This window comes from Pteropus alecto, unplaced genomic scaffold, assembly GCF_000325575.1.
Source record: "Pteropus alecto unplaced genomic scaffold, ASM32557v1 scaffold23, whole genome shotgun sequence".
Taxonomy (NCBI): domain Eukaryota; kingdom Metazoa; phylum Chordata; class Mammalia; order Chiroptera; family Pteropodidae; genus Pteropus; species Pteropus alecto.
The window spans coordinates 5,694,149-5,714,558 of record NW_006435837.1 but is presented as its reverse complement, the minus strand read 5'-3'; the positions used below and the strand labels follow the sequence as shown (position 1 = coordinate 5,714,558).

General features: G+C 38.6%; 1 protein-coding gene across 1 annotated transcript in view; it reads left to right on the top strand.

The window, feature by feature from the left end:
• Positions 1-20,410, top strand: part of REPS2 (RALBP1 associated Eps domain containing 2) — a 133,669-nt gene that overhangs the window by 83,968 nt on the left and 29,291 nt on the right. Inside the window, exon 14 of the mRNA XM_025046608.1 lies at positions 2,259-2,320. Coding sequence (XP_024902376.1) covers positions 2,259-2,320 — 62 coding nt within the window. The remainder of the gene's footprint in view (positions 1-2,258; positions 2,321-20,410) is intronic.

Below are 20,410 nucleotides of genomic sequence, written 5' to 3'. Positions count from 1 at the left end.
TGAATATAGTTGCAAAAATTCTCAACAAAATAGTAGCCAACTAAGTCTAGCAGATATAAAAACCTAATCAAGTTGCTATTATCCTAGGTCGGTGAGAATGTTTTAATATCAGATTCATACTATAATTTATAATATAACAAATTATAAGGAAAAATCATTCCATCTGAATGGATGGAGATGCAGCTTTGGCTAAAATTCAACAATAAATTATCATTAAAGAAATCTCAAAAATAGATGGGAATTTTCATAATCCATTAGAAGGTATCTATGACAAACCTATAGCAAATATTGTACTTAATGGTGCAATGGTGAAAGCCTTCCCTTTGAGATCAGGAGAAGACCAGAACACCCTTATCACCATTTAATTCAACTTTACAGTAGATGTTCTAACCAGGTAAGTTCAAAAACAAACAGACAAAAAATAGATAAAGGTACTGAAAAGAGGAAACAAAACTGTTAATATTGGTACATAATAGAATTTTATCCAAAAGTACATTCAGAAACATACCCTTACGTTATCTTTTACAAAAATAGGGCATTTATATATTTTTTTATTCAATAGTAAAAGTGAAATTAGATATGAATCTGGATGTGGGTCCCATTTCTAGGAACTGTTGAGGCAGTAAGCAGGGCCAGTCACATGTTTGTTTCCTGTCTCTCAGGGATCACTGTCTTTCATTGCCTGATTTCCTAGTGTATTGAAAGCTGTTGTTTTATATGTTTTGTTCTAGTGTCTTAAACTGTTGTTTTATATAAAAAAAAATATGTTTGGCTTTGGATATTTCAAGTGGGAGGGTCTGTTTGATCCCTGTTACTCCATCTTGGCTGGAAGCAGAAGTCAGTTTAGTAAAATGGCTTATTTCTTAGTCTTCTTTTGTTAATAAAGGGTTATTTTGGCAAACGGTTTATTCTAGTGCAAGGCTTTTCCCTTAAAAGCATGTATAGATTTCGGTTTTTTGTTTGTGTTTTTATTTTGTTTTTAAAGTAACCGGTCGTCTAAAGTCCCAGTCCAGGAGAACCTGTAGAGCAGGGTCCCTGAGATGGAGAACTGAGGCTTTTGTCATTCTCTGCCGCTACGTGCTTTGTTATCAAAGGCTGTTCAAGGCCTCACCACCTCTGGAGTTTTGATCCCCTGATGTATTTTATAAATTTTAATGAAAGACAGATTGAGAGAAATCATTGATAGGTCCACATGGTTGTACCATATCCGTGCACTGGCTCAGAATGAAAATCTCTGTGAAATTATTCAGTTACCTTTGTGGAAAGCTCCAAACTCCATCTTCGAGCTTGTCTGATCTAGCTAGGTCAAATCAAAAGTGATTTACAAAAACTTCTATGTTCTTGGCACATTGCTATGATTTATTTTTAAGGCACAGAAAATTGTCTAAATATTAGCGCACACATTACAGATTTGCAAATAAACTATGTATAGTTATACAGAGCACAGTGTGCTTTTCTAAGGAGTTTGTAAAGAATGTGGTTTAACTTGCCAGTGCGTGATAATAAACTTGTTTCTTTGTGATTATGAGCTTTATTTATAATTCAATAGCAGATGTTTATTTTCCTTGAGTTACAATTCAGATGTTCTTGGCTTACCAGAAATTTTCTCTGTATTCTCACAAAATTAAAAATTTAGACTAAAACTTTCAAAAGATCCTTCAAATGGGGCCAGATTATTTCAGAAACAGATTTAATTATCCATGATAATAAGGATCAGGGAGGGAAAAGGAAATTGAGATCTTGGAAGAATCCCTAAATATTTTAGTCCGTCACTTTCGGCCTCCCCTGCTGCTATCAGACCTACTCACTCACAGGGCAGTAGAACTGGCTCGTTGGGACTCCGGCTCTCTGTTTCAGCAGCCTGCTAGTTGAGCTAATGAGCAGTGTAATGGCCGAGAGCTAGGGAGAAATAGGAGAGAAGCCAAAGGGCCTAGGTTATTTGAAACTAAAAAATTAACAGCAGAATAATGAGAGATCAACTGCTTTTCCTGTGCTGGGTTCCAGTCTTTTGATCATAAGGTGTCTTTTCCTTACCATTGTACACTGTCTCAATCACGAGAACCTATATAAATACTTGGATTTGGGTAGGATGAAAATGAAAATGGGATTAGAAAAAGCATGCACTCTTTTTTTAAAAAAATTAAGCCTTCAGATGGATTTTAAAAACTTAAACATGTTAAATGCTATTGCTATTCCTAGTTAACAAGTGGAAGGGTGTTTTGGAGGTGGTTCTTAACAGTGTATGTTTTCCTTTTCAGCCACTAAGTCAGGAGTGTTACCTCCACCACCTGCACTCCCTCCGAGACCTTGTCCATCACAGGTAGGAGACAGATGTTGATTTCTGTAAACTGCTGGGGAGTAGGGAATTTGTCCTACCACTGTGCTTCCTTTGCGAGGATGGATCCCACAGAACTGGCCAGCTAGGTTCCCAAGATGGCATCTGGCGGAAGAGAGCAGAGTGGTTGAATTTCTTCTTATCCAGCTAGCCCTGCCCCACAACCTCATGTAGAAAAGGGAAAGTTTCCTCAATGAGCAACCAAGCAAATGTGTACTAGTTCACTCTTGGCTGCACTGGGTTGCAAGTGGTTTTCATACAGAGAAAGGAGTGATAGAAGGGGCTTCTCTCCGGTTAGGGGTGGGGGACGTGGTTTTTCTGTGTACATGTGCAGTCTGGGTGCCCATATTTTCAACAGTGTTTTAGGAGCTGTGTTAATTCTGCATAAACTTAAAATTCTGCATACATGGTCATCAACCTGGGGTTAGTGCTGTGGTTTGGGCTCACGGTGCTTTCTTTAGGATGGTATTTTCCTTTGGAACAATAAACTGAGACAGCAGGAGTTGGGAGAGCATGTCACCAGAAATCTGTCTCACTTGTGAATTTATTCCGCCATATTCACATGAGCTACTGTGGCCGTATTCATCAACAATTTGTAGAGTCGAAAATGAGAAACAAGCAGCAAATCTGGGGAGTGTGGTAAACGATGCTACAGACCCTTCCTTTCCTTAATTGCTGCTGCAGAAACTTTCCATCTTTAAAGACCCTCTCTGACTTTTGGCAGAAAGTGTGGGGCAGTTTCTCTAGAAACAGTCACACCTTGCCATGTGGCACATCTCGCGACTCGCTGAGCCGCTGAAACCACTTTTAATATTTGTCCTCCTTTTAGAGAATTAGATGGTCTTTAGCATCCACTCAAACTTGAGATACAGATACCATGAGGCACTGGTTTCCTGCTTCAGTTTGAAGAGTAATAAAAAGCCCTGTTTTTCCTGCTCACATATAAACAAGTGAGAACCCCCTTTTCCAATACTCTAGCATCGACGTACAGATTATTGGTTAATCAGTCATATAAGTATTTATTGAGCCCCTGCTATATATCTAACGCTAAGCTTTAGTTCTGTCCTAAGCCTTTCTTTGGTTATAATTTCTGCCCGTTTAATTATTAGCTCTGTTTATCGAGCATCTACAATAGACCAGGCACTGTGCTAAGTGCTTTCAATGCATTAATCTTCACAAAAACCCTATGCCGTAGGTACTTGCCTGTTTTTAAAGATGAGGAAACCGAAGCATACAGGTGTTAAGCAAGTCACCCAAGGTGACGTAACTAGTAAACAGTAGGGCCAGCTCCCAAACCGAGGTCCATCTAAGGGTTCCTCCCCTTCCCATCACTGGAGTCAGAGTGTCTGTGTGTACAGGAAGACAGTGTTCTGTTGCACTGGCAATTGAGGCTTTCACCATGTCCCCCTAAGAGGACCTAGATGAGATCAGGCTCCGAATTTGCACCAACAGCAAACCTGGACTTTATCACAGCAAAATGAGTGGGCATTCTGCCAGCTGCTGCTTTCAGACTGGGGCTGGAGAGTCATCTGGGTGAATGAGTGGAAGATCTGTCTGAAAGGGCTTTTGTGACCAACCTCCTTATCTTTCCTCTGCTGTGCTAGTGCCAATAGTTACTTCCTGGTTGTGAAATGCACCGCTGCTATCAGCAGTCCTCATCGGAGCTGCTCGAGGTGGGCTTCCTGCCTGCTTTTGGGGCTCGAGGATCTGACAGGGGACCGGGAATTCTCAAGTCACTGTTGACAAATGTGACTGCTTCTTTGTCTACCAGATTTCCCATCACAATGTAAACAGTGAGCCCAGCCCTCAGCCCAAGCCTCCAACTCAGCTGCCTAACTATGAAGATGTCAGACTACAGAAACAGGTGTGTAAGAAATGCAGGCAGAAAGCCCCCACGCCACTTTCTTTCCCCCACTGTCGTCCTTTCGTCCACTGTAAGTGGGACACATAGATTCAAAAGAGGAAGTCCTGGCTAATAAACACATGATTGTCTTTAGTCTTTATGCATGCAGTACCCAATTCTGAATATTGGCCCCAGGAAAAACTCACCTAACCACCTGTGTGGGGCGCCTGTATATTCTTGTCTTCCCCAAACTAGTGATAAAACAGTCTTCTGGGAGATATTACCAGGGCTCTGTGGTAAGAGAAATTTGCAGGCTGCTGCCTCTGTACAGGCTCTGGGAGAGTCTCAGTGCATACGAGCCACAAAAGGCTTTGAAGTCCTTACAGTAAAGAAACCTGGTCGATTTTGTTAAAGCTGGCAATTTCCTAGCTTGTGTGACCATTCATCTCTTTATTTATAAAATACCTACTAATATCCGGAGGGCTTAGTGGTTAGGAAACATTATTATACACCAGACTTAAGGTATTGGTAAGAACATTTCCAAACCTCTTTCATCTGTCACCTCATCTCTATATTATGTGCTTGAAGTTAAATTTTTGTATCTTATGCCAATAGTTTTTCTAGAAGAGTTGAAAATGAAAAAGAAAATTTACTGCACATTAGCTTTGGATTTCAAATTGTCATGTTTTCAGTTTGTTGTGTTTCTTTCCTCGCCTTTCTATTCCTTCTTGCTTACTCTCTCATGAGGTCACTTTTACCACTTGAACACTCTAAATTCTTCTACTCTTTAAAAAAATTTTTTGAATGTTCCTTGGTATAATATGAACAGTAATCCTGACTTTGGAAAACTATATACTTAACTACAGAGACTTCTTTTACAGGACCTACACTGTAGTAGCTGGGGGAGAAACCAGGAAGCCTGGTATTAAAATCAGTATATTTATTAGTAGCTCTGAGAAGAGATTAAGATAAAATGTTTTCGAATTATTCTTGAATTTTAAATTTCCATTTTATTTAACTTGATAAATGGGCAAGACTAGATTGTAATAAATGAAACTGTTTTATTCCCGAGAAAGGAACACTATTTTAAAAACCATGTGACTAATCAGTGATATACTCCCACGTTTTAAGTATATAAGAGAAAAGAGTTTGTATGTTTAACTGTGCACAAAGGTATGTATAGATCATTTCTATACACAACAAAAGTATCTCTACTATTATCAAGCAAGAGAGATGAAGTATAGGTTTTCAGCATAAAATGCTGTTTAGCTGGCCCCTATTATACCAAACACCACTATGATATGCACATCTGGATTAAGTTATACAAATGGGGCCCTGGAGTTAGGAAAAGGAATAAATTCAAAGAAACAGATCTTTTTATTTTTCATGCTATAGGTAAGATCGAGAAGGGCCAAGTGAATATATAAAGAATCTAATGGTTTGTGTCTGATGTTTTCCTGTGGACAGGCTAGAGACCAGGGCATCATATTTTGGCTCAGCTCGGAAGAGGTTTTTTTTTTTTTTTTTTTTATGGAAAAGGATACGTAAAAGAAGACTGATTCATAGCATAAATGACTAAAAGACAATTAAACTTAACTGTTTCATAGGTTCATAGGGAGCAGTGTTAAAATGAGAGTTCATTAAACTTATTAGCTCACTGTTTGTGTGCATATAAACTGAGCAAAATGCCATCTACAGAGTTGGTACTTGTCCTGTAGGTCAGTTTTCTGTTAAGGGCCTATTTGGTACTTCAATAGCTAAATCCCTTTAATAATGTTGATCTCAGGCCAAATTTCTTATGGCAATTGTGCTAGAGCCACAGCTTCAGTGTAATTATCTTTAATAAGGAAAAGATTTTTTGATGCAAAGGATAATCTTTTCAATATTATATTACAGGTGCATTTGATGAATTGGGGCTCCCTGTAGACTAATGTGCTTAGAATTTTCCTATTCATACCACTAATTTCTCACCTTATAATGGCAGGTGTGCCTCGCTAGCAGTGTAATGAGTACTAAAATAACACTGTAAGATGAAAGCACTATGCAGGAAGCATTTTACCAATACTTTTAAGCTTAGAGGGACAGGGCTTCATGGAAGGGCTGAGGTGACCAGTGAAATGAGTTGTAAAGAAACAGGAGAACTTTTCTTTTTAGATGGCTGAGGTGTTCAGAGCTTTACTGTAGAGAAAAAGCAAATGCAAAGAAACAGGTATGCAAAGAGGGTCAAGGAACTGCCCGAAATTTAGGAAGCCATGAGATTTTAGGGGAGAGAGATTTGTGTTTGGAGGTGGCAGTGAAGAGTAAGTGGCCCACTCACTTGTGTCCCGATGGTGCCAGAGCTGTAGGAGACAAAGGTCCTAACGAAAGAGTTCTGTTTAGGGAATGGCCTCTAAGGAGAGAGCACAGGGTGTCAGCCCAGCGGGGCTCACCGTTGTGCACCCTGGAATCATCTGGGGGAGCTTTAAACCACTGAGGCATGGGTCCTACCCCCAGAGATTTTGGCATGGGGTGAGGCCTAGACATGGGGGATTTTAAGAAGCTCCCTGGGTGATCCTGAAGTGCAGCCAGGATTGAGAGGTACTTAATTAAAGCAAGAGGAAGGATTGTTCAGTGAAGAAGTTGAGAATGTAGGGGATTTGTTGATGCTGTGCCATGAGTTTTTAAAGGGCACAGTGGAAGGCTTTCTTGAGTTGGAGTGGGCGGGAGGCCTGAGGTCAGGTTAGGGGGTGTATCCAGACCCCATGGGGTCAAGAATCCATATCACGATGTATGGCATGGGAGTCTTGTTCTTCTTGTGATGTTTAATGTTGGCAGGGTCAGAGGGCACGATAGGAAGGTCTTGCTGGAAGGACTGGTCACTGTGTGTGTTAGGTCCTGTGTGTACTTTGGTGAAGGACATGAACACAGCTAATCTCTCATCTAACTTTGTCACCTGACTAGAATCAGGTCCCTAAGGCAATACTGAACCCAATAGGAATATGCTGGGCATGCTGCTCTATTTGAAAGCTAAATTTCTTAGATACAACTCTTTATAAAATACTGCCTTTGTTTCATTTAGAAGGGAAGGCTGAGGCTCACTTAAACTCAAATGGCCATTTGTAGGCACTGAACTTCTGAAATATATCAGTGCTTTCAAAAATACCCTAGCCTTGTAAGTTAATTTATCATTTCAGGTATTCTTACTATAAATTAATATACAGTTAACAATACAAAATAGTAAATTTTCCTAGGAGAAATTAAAAGTTTTAGAGCTCTTTTTTTTGGCATTACTGGTGATTCTGTAAGACTCTTATCGGGGTTACCTAATACATTTTTTAAATGTAAATTTGATTAAAGTGTAACATGCGTACTGAATCCATTTTAAACACATACTAAATCCATTTTTAAGAGAGTAAAATGAAGTATTATCTCATTGGCAACTTTCAAATATCTGTAAAAAACAAGAGGAAATATTCTTTAAGTATAAACAATATGGAAATGTCACTGCTTCTAAAATTTTATGGCTTTTAAAAATCAAATTAAAATTCAGTGGGCATATATCAAATACCATGAGATCTTTTGCTATAATATAGTCAGATGACCTCATGTGATATACATTAATCATTGAATTACTTTAATACATTGGCTATGTGGATAAAGCACATTTGTGAGCTTTCTAAAGAATATGTAACATCCTAATTTTCACTCATCAAAATATAAATTTAGTATATGTCAAGAGGTGTTTTTCTATATATTCATGTATCAGAAACTCAGTAATTATTCCGAAGACTTTACAAACATACATCACCTAAGATACCACCTTTATTTTCTTCCAAAGTGTTACTCTGTTGTGTCCTACAGTGCATGCTATAGATTAGCTGAAAATCACAGTATGTTAATGAGTATTTCAGTGATTAAGGAAAGAAGATCTAGGCCCAGAATTTACCTTCATCTGTAATGGTGAAAGAACATATTGCAAGCTGTAGAACGCTGGGTGAATATGTCTATCTGTGGTCTTATTCTGAGCCCTACTACTGTGTAGCTCTATGGCTTTGTGGAAAGTAAGCGGATTAGTCTCACAGACCTACTACCTCTTATATAAAATGAGAAAATTAGACTGGATGGATCCTTCTAGTGTTTAAGGTCTCTGATCCTGTGTTGTATTCCATTGTCCAAGAAAAATTTGGTGCAAATATAGATGAAACATCGTAAAACACAATTGAGGGACAAGATGGCTTAGATTAATTCTTCCCTGCTCCTTGCTACATACAACTAAAAATCCTGGACATAACATAAGAGAAGGAGGACTTTGAAAGATGTGAAGAGGAAAGCAGACTGAGTAGGATCTTAGGACTTGAGGAATGGCATGGCAGTCAGTTCCCTGAGTTTTTTTAAAGTCTCCCATGTATCCTGGACTGGACACTAGAGAAACCCGCAACCTGGAACCACCAACAGATACACAGGAAAAAAAGCCCCAAGAAAAGTCTACTGTCTGGCCCTTAGAATGGGGCAGCCAAGCTGGATATAAACCTTTTGGATAATACCTGCCCGACCCCAGCCAAACACCATGGATGCCCTTCCCTTTGGTGTCAGCAGAGCCTGACTGATGAGTCTGATCTCTTATCCCTCACTTGGTGGCAACAGATGGCCTGGGGTGGTGCTTTCGTAGCCAGCAGAGATGGCTTCAACAGAGACCAAAGTCTCCTAATCCCGACCCGATGGCAGCAGGTGGCCTGGGAAGGCACTTTATATCCCCCACAGACATTGTCACTGATGACTGAGACATTCCCAGATAAGCAAAAGCTCAAGGAAGTTGTCACTAGTAGACCTGCCCTATAGGAAATGCTAAAGGGAGTCTTCCAGGCTGAGATGAAAGAATGCTAGATAGTATCTTGAAGCCTTACAAAGAAATGAAGAATGATGAAGGTAGCTAAATTGGTAAATATAAAAGCCAGTACAATTGCAGTGTTGGTTTACAACTCCTTTTATTTCTATATGATTTAAAAGGGAAATGCTTAAAACAATAATTATAAATCTATGTTAATGGGCACACATGTATAAATATGTAATTTGTGACAATAATAATGGGATAGTGGGGCTATAAAGGAGTAGAATGTTTGTATACTATTGAAACTAAGTTGGTATTAATTCAAACTTGATTATTATACAGTTCCAGTGTTTAACTATAATCCCTACAGTAACCACTAAGGAAAAAAATTAAAAATATACAGAAAAAGCGAGAAGGTAAGAAAAATGGTACACTACATAAAAATCACAAAAGAAGACAGCGATGGAGGAATTGAGGAACAAAACAGGTGAAAGAGAGAACAAATAGCAAAATGGCAGAAGTAAATCTTTCCATGTTAATTACTTTAAATGGATTAAAATCTCCAATTAATAGGCAGAGACAGAATAGATTAAAACATGTCCAACTATGTGCTATGTACAAGAGACTGACTTTAGATCCAATGATACAAATAGGTTGAAAGTAAAGGGGTGCAAAAAGATATTTCATGCAAATAGTAACCAAAAAGAGCTGGGGGGGGGCTATACTAATATCAAACAAAATATACTTAAAGACAAAAATTATTACAAGACACATAGAAGGACATCTATTGATAAGTGTCAATCCATTAAGAAGATAAAAAATATGTAAATATATACACAGCAACAGAGCCTGAAAGGAGTAATAGACAGTTCTACAGTAATAGAGACTTCAGTATCTTACTTTGCATAATGGATAGAACAACTAGACAGAAGACCAGTGAGGAAGTGGAAGACTTGAACAACACTATAAATCAACTAGATCTAACAGACATTTACAGAACACTCCATCTAACAACAGCAGAATACATATTTTTCTGAAGTGCACATGGAATATTCTCCAGGCTAGAGCATATGTTAGGCCACAAAACAAGTCTAAATAAATTTAAAAAGATTGAAACCATACAGAGTATCTTCTCTGACCACAATGGAATAAAGCTAGAAATCAATAACAGAAGGAAAACTGGAAGATTCACTAATATGTGGAAATTCGTCAACATACTCTTACAAAACCAACGGGTCAAAGAAGAAATTACAAGTGAAATTAGAAAACACCTTGAGATGAATGAAAACAAAACATAACAAAACCTGTGGGATGCAGTGATGGCAGTACTCAGGGAAATTTATGGCTATAAACACATTAAGAACAAAGGGATCCAGGACCTAGAGGGCATTATGTAAGTAAAATGGGTCTGAGAAAGACAAATACTGTATGATCTCTCTTATATGTAAAATAATAAAAAAAAACTCATAGAAAAAAATTAGATTTATGGTTACCAGAGGCAGGGAACAGAAGGAAGAGGAATTAGAGGAAGGTGGTCAAAAGGGACAAACTTCCAGTCATAAGATAAGTCCTGGGGATGTAATGTACAACACGATGGCTGCAGTTAACACTGCTGTGTGATATATTTGAAAGTTGCTAGAAGGGTAGATCCTAAAAGTTCTCATCATAAAAAATAATTTATTGTAACTTTATGATCGGATTGGACGTTAACATCGTGGGAATCATTCACAGTAAATGTACGTCAGATCATTATGCGGTACACCTTAGACTTATACAGAGTTGTTTGTCAGTTATAGCTCAGTAAAACTGGGAAAAAAAGAAAGGATCCAAAATCAATAAGCTAACTTTACACCATAAGAAACTAGCAAAAGAAGAGTAAGATAAACCCAAAGCTAGGAGAAAGAAGAAAATAATAAAGAGTAAAGTGGAGATAAATGAAATAGAGAAAAAAACAATGGGGAAATCATTGAAACCAAAAGTTGGTTTTTTTTTGGAAAGCTCAATAAAATTGACAAACCTTTAGCTAGACTGATCAAGAATGTATTTAAGCTTGTGTTCTCTGGTCAAAATAAAAGGTTCTAGTTTAAGTTAAAATCAGGTCTTGATAAATTTATCTTTCACTGTAGAAAACATTGTTTTGAACTTATCAAGGTTGAATATTCAAGTAAAATGATTCCATTTTGTGTAAGATATTTTTTCCTGTATCGACTTTGACAGCACATTTTACTGTAAGTTCCCTAGTTGTAGAATTGGTTCATAGATTCCTCAGAGAGCTAATCATAGCTCCAGGTCATGTAGCATAAAGAAACAGTTGTGGTTTAGACCAACCTCTGTTGATTGAATCTTGAGAGTTCTGCAAGTCCTCTTATAAGGGTTTATTAAAGGAATTTGAAAACTGCTATTCTCAAACAGTTGGCACTGAATGAGAAATTCAAAAGGCAAAGGAAATGGCCATAATGATAAGTTCAAGGAGAAGAGAGAGTGAGAAATAGTGAAGAAATACTGGCATTGGAATAGAGGAGAAAAGATTAAGTATAAATCCCCCCTTTTAAAAGGAGCACTCAAAAAAGTTTTGCCAACTATCAACAAATGCTATTAGAATTTATCCTAAGAACTAGTTCAAAAGAACAGAAGCATTCTGCGATGACATTTGTTTTAGTATTATTGACAAAACTAAAAACAATAAACATAAATGTCTAAGACGGAGGCCTCTGGTTAAGGGTATTGTATATCTACCTAACAGAATATTAGACATCCATTAAAATGATTACATGGAAGGTAGTAGAAAAAAGGGTTAACAGCTGAATATAGAAATGTTTTTTGATTGTACTGCATGCAAGTACATAGTAAACCTTTGACACTAAGGTTTTCTGGAACATAGTGATTGGCCCCTTTGTGTGGTTGGATTTTGGATCACTTTCCCAGTGTTACTGACTAGTGTTTCCTTCCCGGTAGCCCTTTGAGGTTCTTGATTCCTCAGTGAATTTCCACTAACTTTTTAGCGGTCTAAAGGGGTCACTTGAGTAATTAATTTACAATTTATTTATGATAACTTGTTTATATAAATACATTCTCTATTTTTGGGAAACTCTATATAGAGAGTAGTATGTGTGTGAATTGAGATATCCATGAAAGTCTCCAGATGTTTCAGTCCTAAATGTCAATGTCTGCTGTTAAGCATTTGGAGGCGGACTGCTAAGTAATTGATAGAAATTTAAATAGATGTTTTGATGGAGAAATTAGGCAGTTTTCCTTTTAAAGGTTTCTTTTTGCAATTAAGGGTTGAGGGAAAAGAAAAAAATGTTCTGTGATATGACAACTAGAATTTAAAAAGTCATTCACAGATTTATCAGAATAAAATGACCATTGGGAGCTATTTTGAGAGATCATGATTTCAGAACTTGTGATAAGATATATAATAATGTATAATCACATAGTTAGGATGACTCCAGCAATTGTAAGGTTCAAATAAACAGCTTACTGAAATATATTAGCTAATAGTTTTTTTTTCATCTGTGTCCTCAAGATAGTAAATCCTTATTGCCCTTTCTCTTAAGTGGTAATTTTGTTATGTACAGAATTCTAGGTTGAAAGTTATTTTCCTTCAGCATTTCGAATGTATTACCTCTTTCTCTTCTGGCATTTATTGTTGCTGCCATTGAGAATTCTACTGTCAATCTATTATTGGTTTCTTTGGAGTTTTTCTCTAGGGTAACTTTTAAAACTTTATTATTTTCAATGTTTTCTTCCAGTTTCAACGTGATGTGGCTATGCATAGATTTAATCTTATTCCAAGATGATGTTTTGTGTATTTTCTCTCTGGAAAATCATGTCTTTAATTTCAGGACACTCTTAGTTGTATCTCTGCGGGCTTCGATTCTCTATTTTCTTCTTGAACTCCAATTAGCTATGTCTCTATGCCTGTCAAAACATCTTTTATTTCTAGTAATGGCTCTTTTTATCTTTTTATGTTGTGATCTCCCTAGGCTGTCCCTGGATGAAATCTCTATCTTTCAAATTAATAACTTTCTGTATAACTGTATGATTCCGGGTTTTATAATCCATTGTTTTTTATATTAATCAGTTCCTGTTTCACTTTTCCCAATTTCTGTTACATACTTATTTGTTTTTTTTTTTTTTAAGGATTCATTCTCTCCTTTTAACTTTGAGAGGATTCTAAACATAATTATTTTAAAGTTATTTTCTACCTGTTCTATTTTCATTTTTGTCAGGGTTAAATACATCTTTTTTTATTTGTTTCGTTTTTGTCTTTTCTTAGTGCTGGTTTTTTTCTTCCTGCACTCTTATTTTGAATTGGAGTTTAAATTTCATCCTCAGTTCTCTCAGTGCCTCCCTCACTTCCTAGCAGTTCAGTGGAGTCTTTGCCAACCATACCGCACAGCCCTGCACCCATGGGCCTCCAGTCTAGGACCAGTTCTTCTAATACTTGAGATTCAGTACTTCCATCTGGTGCAGATGTCAGATGGCACCAAATGGTGGCTTAACCCAAGACCAGGCTGCAGTGTTTTATCTGCTTATTTCCTTTCTTAAGTAGACAACTCTGAGCACCTTCACAGGCTCCATCAGGGTTTTGCAGCTTTACAGGTCATGAAATGCCGCCTTAGCCTCTGCTCTTGGGGAATGAGCTTGGAGCCAGTCCCCTGCCTCATGTGGGGCATTTGAATCTGTGTTCTGCTGTGTATGAGCTGTCCACTGCCTCTGCCTACTTTTGAACCATCGGCCTGGCCTACCAGTTTGTGATTTGGCTGCACAGGGATCTTTATCTGGCTTCTGAGTGTGTCTGAATCTTCTTAATTTTGTGCTCGTGCTCTCGCATCTGTCATTGCATATCATTTTGTGGAAGAGGAAGTAGAAGTTCAGAAAGCAGAAATGAGTTACTTGGAACCTCATGCCTAGTAAGCGACAAATCCTGTTCTTAGAGGAGAGCTGAGAAAAGTGTCCATGGAGTTGCTAGAAATTTAACAATAAACATTTAGGGGAAGAAAAATAATTTGTTGCATGTCACAAAAATGAACTATAGATCTGCTAAGCAAAAGTTAATAAGAATTTCCAGTCACTGTGCCCACCAATAATTTTCTAAATATGAAGTATTTCCTTACATTAAACTAAAATGCTTATTTTAAAGCGCCTTCTCTAGTGCAGACTTAAATTCATTTTGGCCAAACTAGCTTTCACATTTTGGTCAGTGGATCATATTTGGTTTAGCAAAAGGCCAAGTGTAATCCTTATCCCACTTTCTAAAAGGGAACAAAAAGAACTTTTGCATCAACAATAAATGCGATTTATGCATTTCATAATTGATTTTAGAGGTACACAAACCACAGAGGCTTTGCAATTCTTCATTTATTGTATTAATTTACCAAACACCTAAGTATAGTGCTTATGTGCCATTTGCTCTTCTAGGTGCTTTGCAAATATTAACTCATTTAATCCTAGCAACCATATACAATAGATTCTTTTGCTATCCTCATTTTGCAGATAAGTAAACTAAGGCACAGAGAACTTTAGAAATTTACCCAAGGCTACCCACAGTAGGTAAGTTAGAGCTGCGATTCTAACCCTGGCTGTCTAGCACCAGAGTGCCAGCTTTTCCGCTGTGCTTTGCAGCCACATCTCAGGATTATTTTCTTAACCTCCTTCTTAACAACTGAGTTGACATGTTATGTTTATCAGGACTACATTTTATGTTATGAAACTTCTTAATAAATTAGCTTTATCCCACCACAGATAGCTTGTTTTCTTTCTTAGGCTTCTCCCTCCTTATTATATTGTGCTCATGATATTATTGTGTAAAACTTACTTTGCTAACATCTTTCCTTTGGGCATCTGGAAGATGCCCAAAGTTCATCTAATAATTCATCAGGTGTTAATGGAATGTACTTATAAGAGGCCCATACTTTACTGAGAACTGAGAGCACAGAGTTTGTGGTATGCTCCTTATCCCTGTACCCCCTTCGTCCTCTGAAGGCAGTCATGCCTAATGCCATCCATTCTCTAGTTTCTTATGGTGTGCATATATCTGTCCTTTTCCATGTGCCTCATCTAAACCCATTTCCTCATGCTTTATTGTCAAGACTTGTAGGCAACAGCTGGACACCATGTTTCCTATAACTAACACGATAGCCCAGGTTTTCCCCTGGGGCTCAGTTATGGTTGGTTTCTAGGTTCCTGAACAATGGAATCCTTGTTTCCCTTCTCCGATCGCCCCTACCACACAGTCGACAGAAACTAGGAAGCACTCCTAAGTGTCGGGAGGAGGAAGTGGGGCTGGATGGGAGAGTGCTCAAATGCGCTATGGTGTTAATGGGAAAGGACAACGGAGGTCAACCAGGGGTTGGGCCCAGGGAGGCAGTCTGATGAGTAGTTAAGAACATGGGCCTGGAGTTCAAATGCTATCTCTGCCTCTTACTGGCTGTGTGTCTTTGGGCAAGTTAATTACCTTCTCCGTGTCTCAATTTCATCATCTGTAAAATGGGGATAATGGTAGTGTCTACTCTCATAGGGCTGTTGTAATGCTTAAATGAATTATTACCTGTAAAGCACTTAGAATGGTGTCTGGCATGTAGTCAGCCCTTGACAACAGTTAGCTGTTATAATTATCACTCTATGCCCAGTGAAGCAGAGGCAGGGTCTAGTTGGCAAACACAGAAGAACAGACTCACGATAGCCAGAAGTTAGTGGTCACAAGTCCAGAATGAGTGCCAGACTGGCTTATTTAAACCACTGATAGTAGAATCATGTTCTTTCCCACTTCTGTGACCTTTCATAGGCTAGCCTTCTGCCTATATCAGGGGTCAGCAAATGCAGTCTATAGGCCAAATCCATATCACCTGTTTCCATAAATAATGGAAATGAGGAGAAGGAGAAGAATCAGTGGAATGACAGATTGGTCTCCCCATCAGCCTTTTAACCCACCAGCTCCTGACTCAAGGACCACAATGTCTGTCTATAGTTTCTGGCTTTGGCTTGGAGACCTTTATCTGACCAAGATGTTGTCTTTCAGACTTTACGAGCAAAACCTTGAGCAAATGTTCTTTATTCAACTGGCAGCTTCAAAGACTTACTGGGGTGGTCCTTCCCAAGTCTGTGTTTCTCAAGCAGAATTAGAAGGAACTAGACTAAGACCTCAACTTCAAGGTGAGGAACAGGGAAATCAGCCTGTCAGGGAGAACAGGATAAAGGATTTCTTTCCCCTGGACTCCCTCGTGAATACCTTGCTCTACTCAGCAAGTTCTGTAGGTAACCACTCACTGGTGTGCTGGTAGATTTTCTCTCCAGAAAATAAAAAAAGCTCTAATTTGTAGTCTTTGCTGATGTCTGTGCTATAAATACTCCCACCAAGGGTGATTGGAGGTGGAGTCGGGAAGAGATGTGCATCATCATCGGCTTACTGGTACCAGTGTGCTCTGTACTGGACAGCTTTCTTTACTTGCCGTTGAATCCTTGTGTCCTTGTTTCAGGATATTGTGTGCCAAGGAGAGCTGCCTTTTTTTTTGTTTTAAAGTCTAGGGCACTGTTTCAGCCCCATCCCAGAATGTGCTGTTAGAAATGGGGCCATATTTTTGAAGTCACTAGAGAGGAATCGTCCCTCTTGATTACATTTAACTTGTACCACTAGGTGGCACTTTAAGGACATTACAGGAAATTGGCTCTATTGTATTTATTTTTTAACTTTTTATTGAAGTATATAGTATGCATATTGAAAAGTGCACATCGAACGTGCAACTCAATGAATTTTCACAAGCCGAACACGTGTGTAATCAGCAGTGAAATCAAGAAACAGTTTTAGTAGAGCACCTCAGAAAGCCCCTCTGGCTATTTTCCGGTTTCTATCCCTTATTAGTGTTACTACGCTTCTGACTTCTAACAGCATAGATTAGTTTTACTTATTTTCTTCCTTATATAACCGGAACCATGAGTATGTAGTCTTGTTTCTGGCTTCCTTTGCTTAAATGCTGTTGTGTGATTCATCCATATTATGTATAGTTGTAGATCATTGCTGTATAGTATTCCATTGTATGTCTGAATATATCCCTGTTTTCTACTGTTGGTGGACATTTGGGTAGTTTTCAAATTTTGGCAGTTTTAACTAATGCTGCTGTGCATATTCATGTACAAGTTTTTGAGTAGATGTGGGTTTTCACTCTCTTGAGTATATACCTAGGAGTAGAGTTGCTGAATCATAGGGTAAGCATATGTTCAGCTTTAGTGAATACTGCCAAAAAGTTTCATAAATGTTTGTAGTGATTTGTACTCCAGCAGTGTTTCTGTTTCAGTTCCACATCCTCATCAATACTGAATTTATTTTATGGCTGGTTCCTAACTCTTGAATATAATTTTTATAGCTCTCTCTCTAGTCAGCTATTCATAATTGGATTTTTTTAAAAAAGCAGCCTTCCTTTGATGGACATAGCTCATGAAAGAAGGGCTGTGTCAACCCAAAAGGGGACATTTATCATAGTCTAAGTATCAGCTATTAGTACCTAGAAAGGACATTATTCAGACATTCCATTACTAATACAGAACAATGGAACTGGGAAGGGAATTTAAAATTATAAGTGTGGTAAAATATCAGGTGAGGCTAGGACTTTGAGGCACTTCGAGATTTTTATATTCTGTCGGCTTATATCAGTCTGCAGTTGAGGACCAGCAAAAAGGATTTCTAAAGGCTTCATAACTAGATGCCTTTGAATTGTGACGGTGGGTGCCTGTTTTAGTAAGAGTCTGCTTGGTGTGGCAAGAGGCCTGCATGTGGCACCTTTCTTCAGCCTTATCCAACGGGGAATATGGGTCTTAAGGGAATCCTGCCATAGATCACCTTACCAGTGAGGTCCATGTTGTTGGCTCTGCAGATGGCATTATAATATGGCTTTAAGTATGTGATGAGAGGGTAGGGCTCAGACTTGACTCAGGTCTCTAATCAATTACTAGAAACTGGAAATAGAAGAGCAAAACCCTAGTCACAGTCAAAATATTTGTCCTTTAGACCAAAATACAGTGCCCAGAGTCCTATAGTTGTAACAGTAAGTCTGTTTCATGGATCTTGTCCATAATCCAGTGGATTCCAGGAATTGACAAGGGATTGATTATGCTGTGCGACTGCCGTATCCAGAGTCTAGTTGCCCATTATCGTTACTGATTATCCATTTCCATTGAAATTGTCCCTGAGCTCCTTTGTCAGTATTCCCCTGGGTGTCTCCACTGTTGGACTGACCAGCCAGCCATAGGGGGCCACCAGAGACAGTCAGTTCATACTGCCTGAGATGTCTGCTGAGGCAGCCATGATGAAATCTGAAAGTCTGAAAGGGCTTTTATTTTAAAAAAGTTCTTTCTTCCCTGTAATATCAGTAGCAGTAATATCCAGTAGCACAAATTTGGATTGTGGATACCCTGCTTTAGGGGATCTGCTTATACTCTTAAACTGGAGTCAGCACTTTCTCAGTCTAGGTTTTCATCTTTTGGCAAGAGGGGAAATGTCCCTTATGTTGAATCGGCTGCTGATTGCAATAGCAGATCTATGCCTGGGAAACCAATTGTAATTTTACTTCTGATTATGATAGCTGCCATTATTGAACAGCTACTATATAATTGTGCTTAGCACTCTAGACAGATGTTTTGCTTAATCTTCACAATGCTAGGAGTTTAGGTGGATTTATCTCTTTTTGCAGACAAGGAAATTGTCCAGAGAGGTTAAGCACATGCCTGGATTACACACCAAGCAAGTGCAAAGCCTGGGTTTGATTCTGAAGCCTGTACCCTGTAACTGCTGTGCTTTGTGGCTCTAGTTACTGTGGGATGAATTCTTGACTTACCCAGTTGAACATGAAATAGTGTTGGGTTCATTAGTAGCTCATTGCACACATCGATCAGAGGACTTGCTGTTTGCTGACATTCAGCTTAGGCACCAAGAAAATGATAGTGAAACAAGATGCAGATCCTGCTCTTCAGGTGCTTATACTTCAGTTCTATTTCTGTCTCTCATAGGTCACTTGCGTCATGGATTTTGTTAATTATTCTTATAGAGAATTCAGTCCTTCAGACTCTCTCGAGACTGACGAATGATAGGGTTTGCTGTGGCCAATGTGCTGCTGGCCATTGGTTTTGCATCTTCTATGCCTGGATTTGACTACATGGTTTTCAGGTTTGCCTATACCTAGCAGAGATGTGGGTCAGGTGAAAGTTAGGCAGCAAATGATACTTAGAATACCAATAAGATGCTGGAGATCCCCTAGAGGCTGTAGCAGGATTGTCTGCTCATCTGCCTAGAATTTAGCCACAGCTTTTGTGATTCCCAGTCTTGGGATCTGCCTGTATTCTTAGGTGATAAATGAAGCTAGTTTCTTTTTCTAATCTGTCAGTAGCATGAATATTACACTTTAAAAAGTCACCAGTTATCCACAACTTAAGAATTAATTCTCCAATTAGACTACTTATTTTTAAATGAGATTTGACTCTGTTGTAAACTTGACTTTTAAACAAGTGTTATTGCTGAAGATTTCACTCAGCTCCAAAGATATTTATTTATATGTGGAACCATATTGCATACACCCCCTATTCCCTCCATGGCAAATGGGCAAGAAAATAAGAATCTTAGTTAGTTTTCACTGGAGCATACCTGTGGCTTTTTGTAGACTTGGATATTCGGTTTTCTCATCTCTTAACTGAAGAATTTGGACCATCGGTGGTTTCCAGTTGGTCTGGGCTGACTCCATAAAAATCACCCAGGGAGTTTCTTAAAATACAAGTTTCTAATGCTCCATCCCTAGGAGATCACAATTAGGGAAGTCTGAGGTAATATCTAAAACTCTGTACTTTATAAAAATTCCCCAGATAATTCCAGATAATTCTCCTGTGCAGCTATATTTGGGATCCACAGGGCTAGATGGTCTGGAACAAACAGGATTGAGTTGGGAAGAAACTTCTGGTGTGTTTGAAGATTCAGGTAAAAAAACGTGCCTGGAGTGGGTTCTATATGGGCGAACTAATGCAGTTGTGATGCAGAGGTAAATTGGAGCCAGACGATGGAAGATCTCTAACTGGCTGAGGGATTGTGTTGTGTGCCATAGGCCTTAGCCACCCATTGAAGGTCTTGGAGAAAAAGTGTTTTGATGAGAATGTGTTTTACAAAATTAGTTCTTCTGTGGTTTGCAGGGTGGATTAGACTGGGGAAAAAAAGCTGGAGGTGGAAAAAGACCCGCTGAAATTTTTGCAGTGGCCCAGATGGGAGGCAAGATGAGCACCTGGACTCAGATGGGCACTGCGGGACCTTTGTAAAGCTGGCCTGCCTGGGTGGAACTGGAGTCTGAGACATGTTGTTTTTAAGCTACTTAAAAAAATTCATAATTTATCAGTGTTGTGTTCATCTGCTTTAACTATTATAATGAACGATTTTTATTGTATTTGT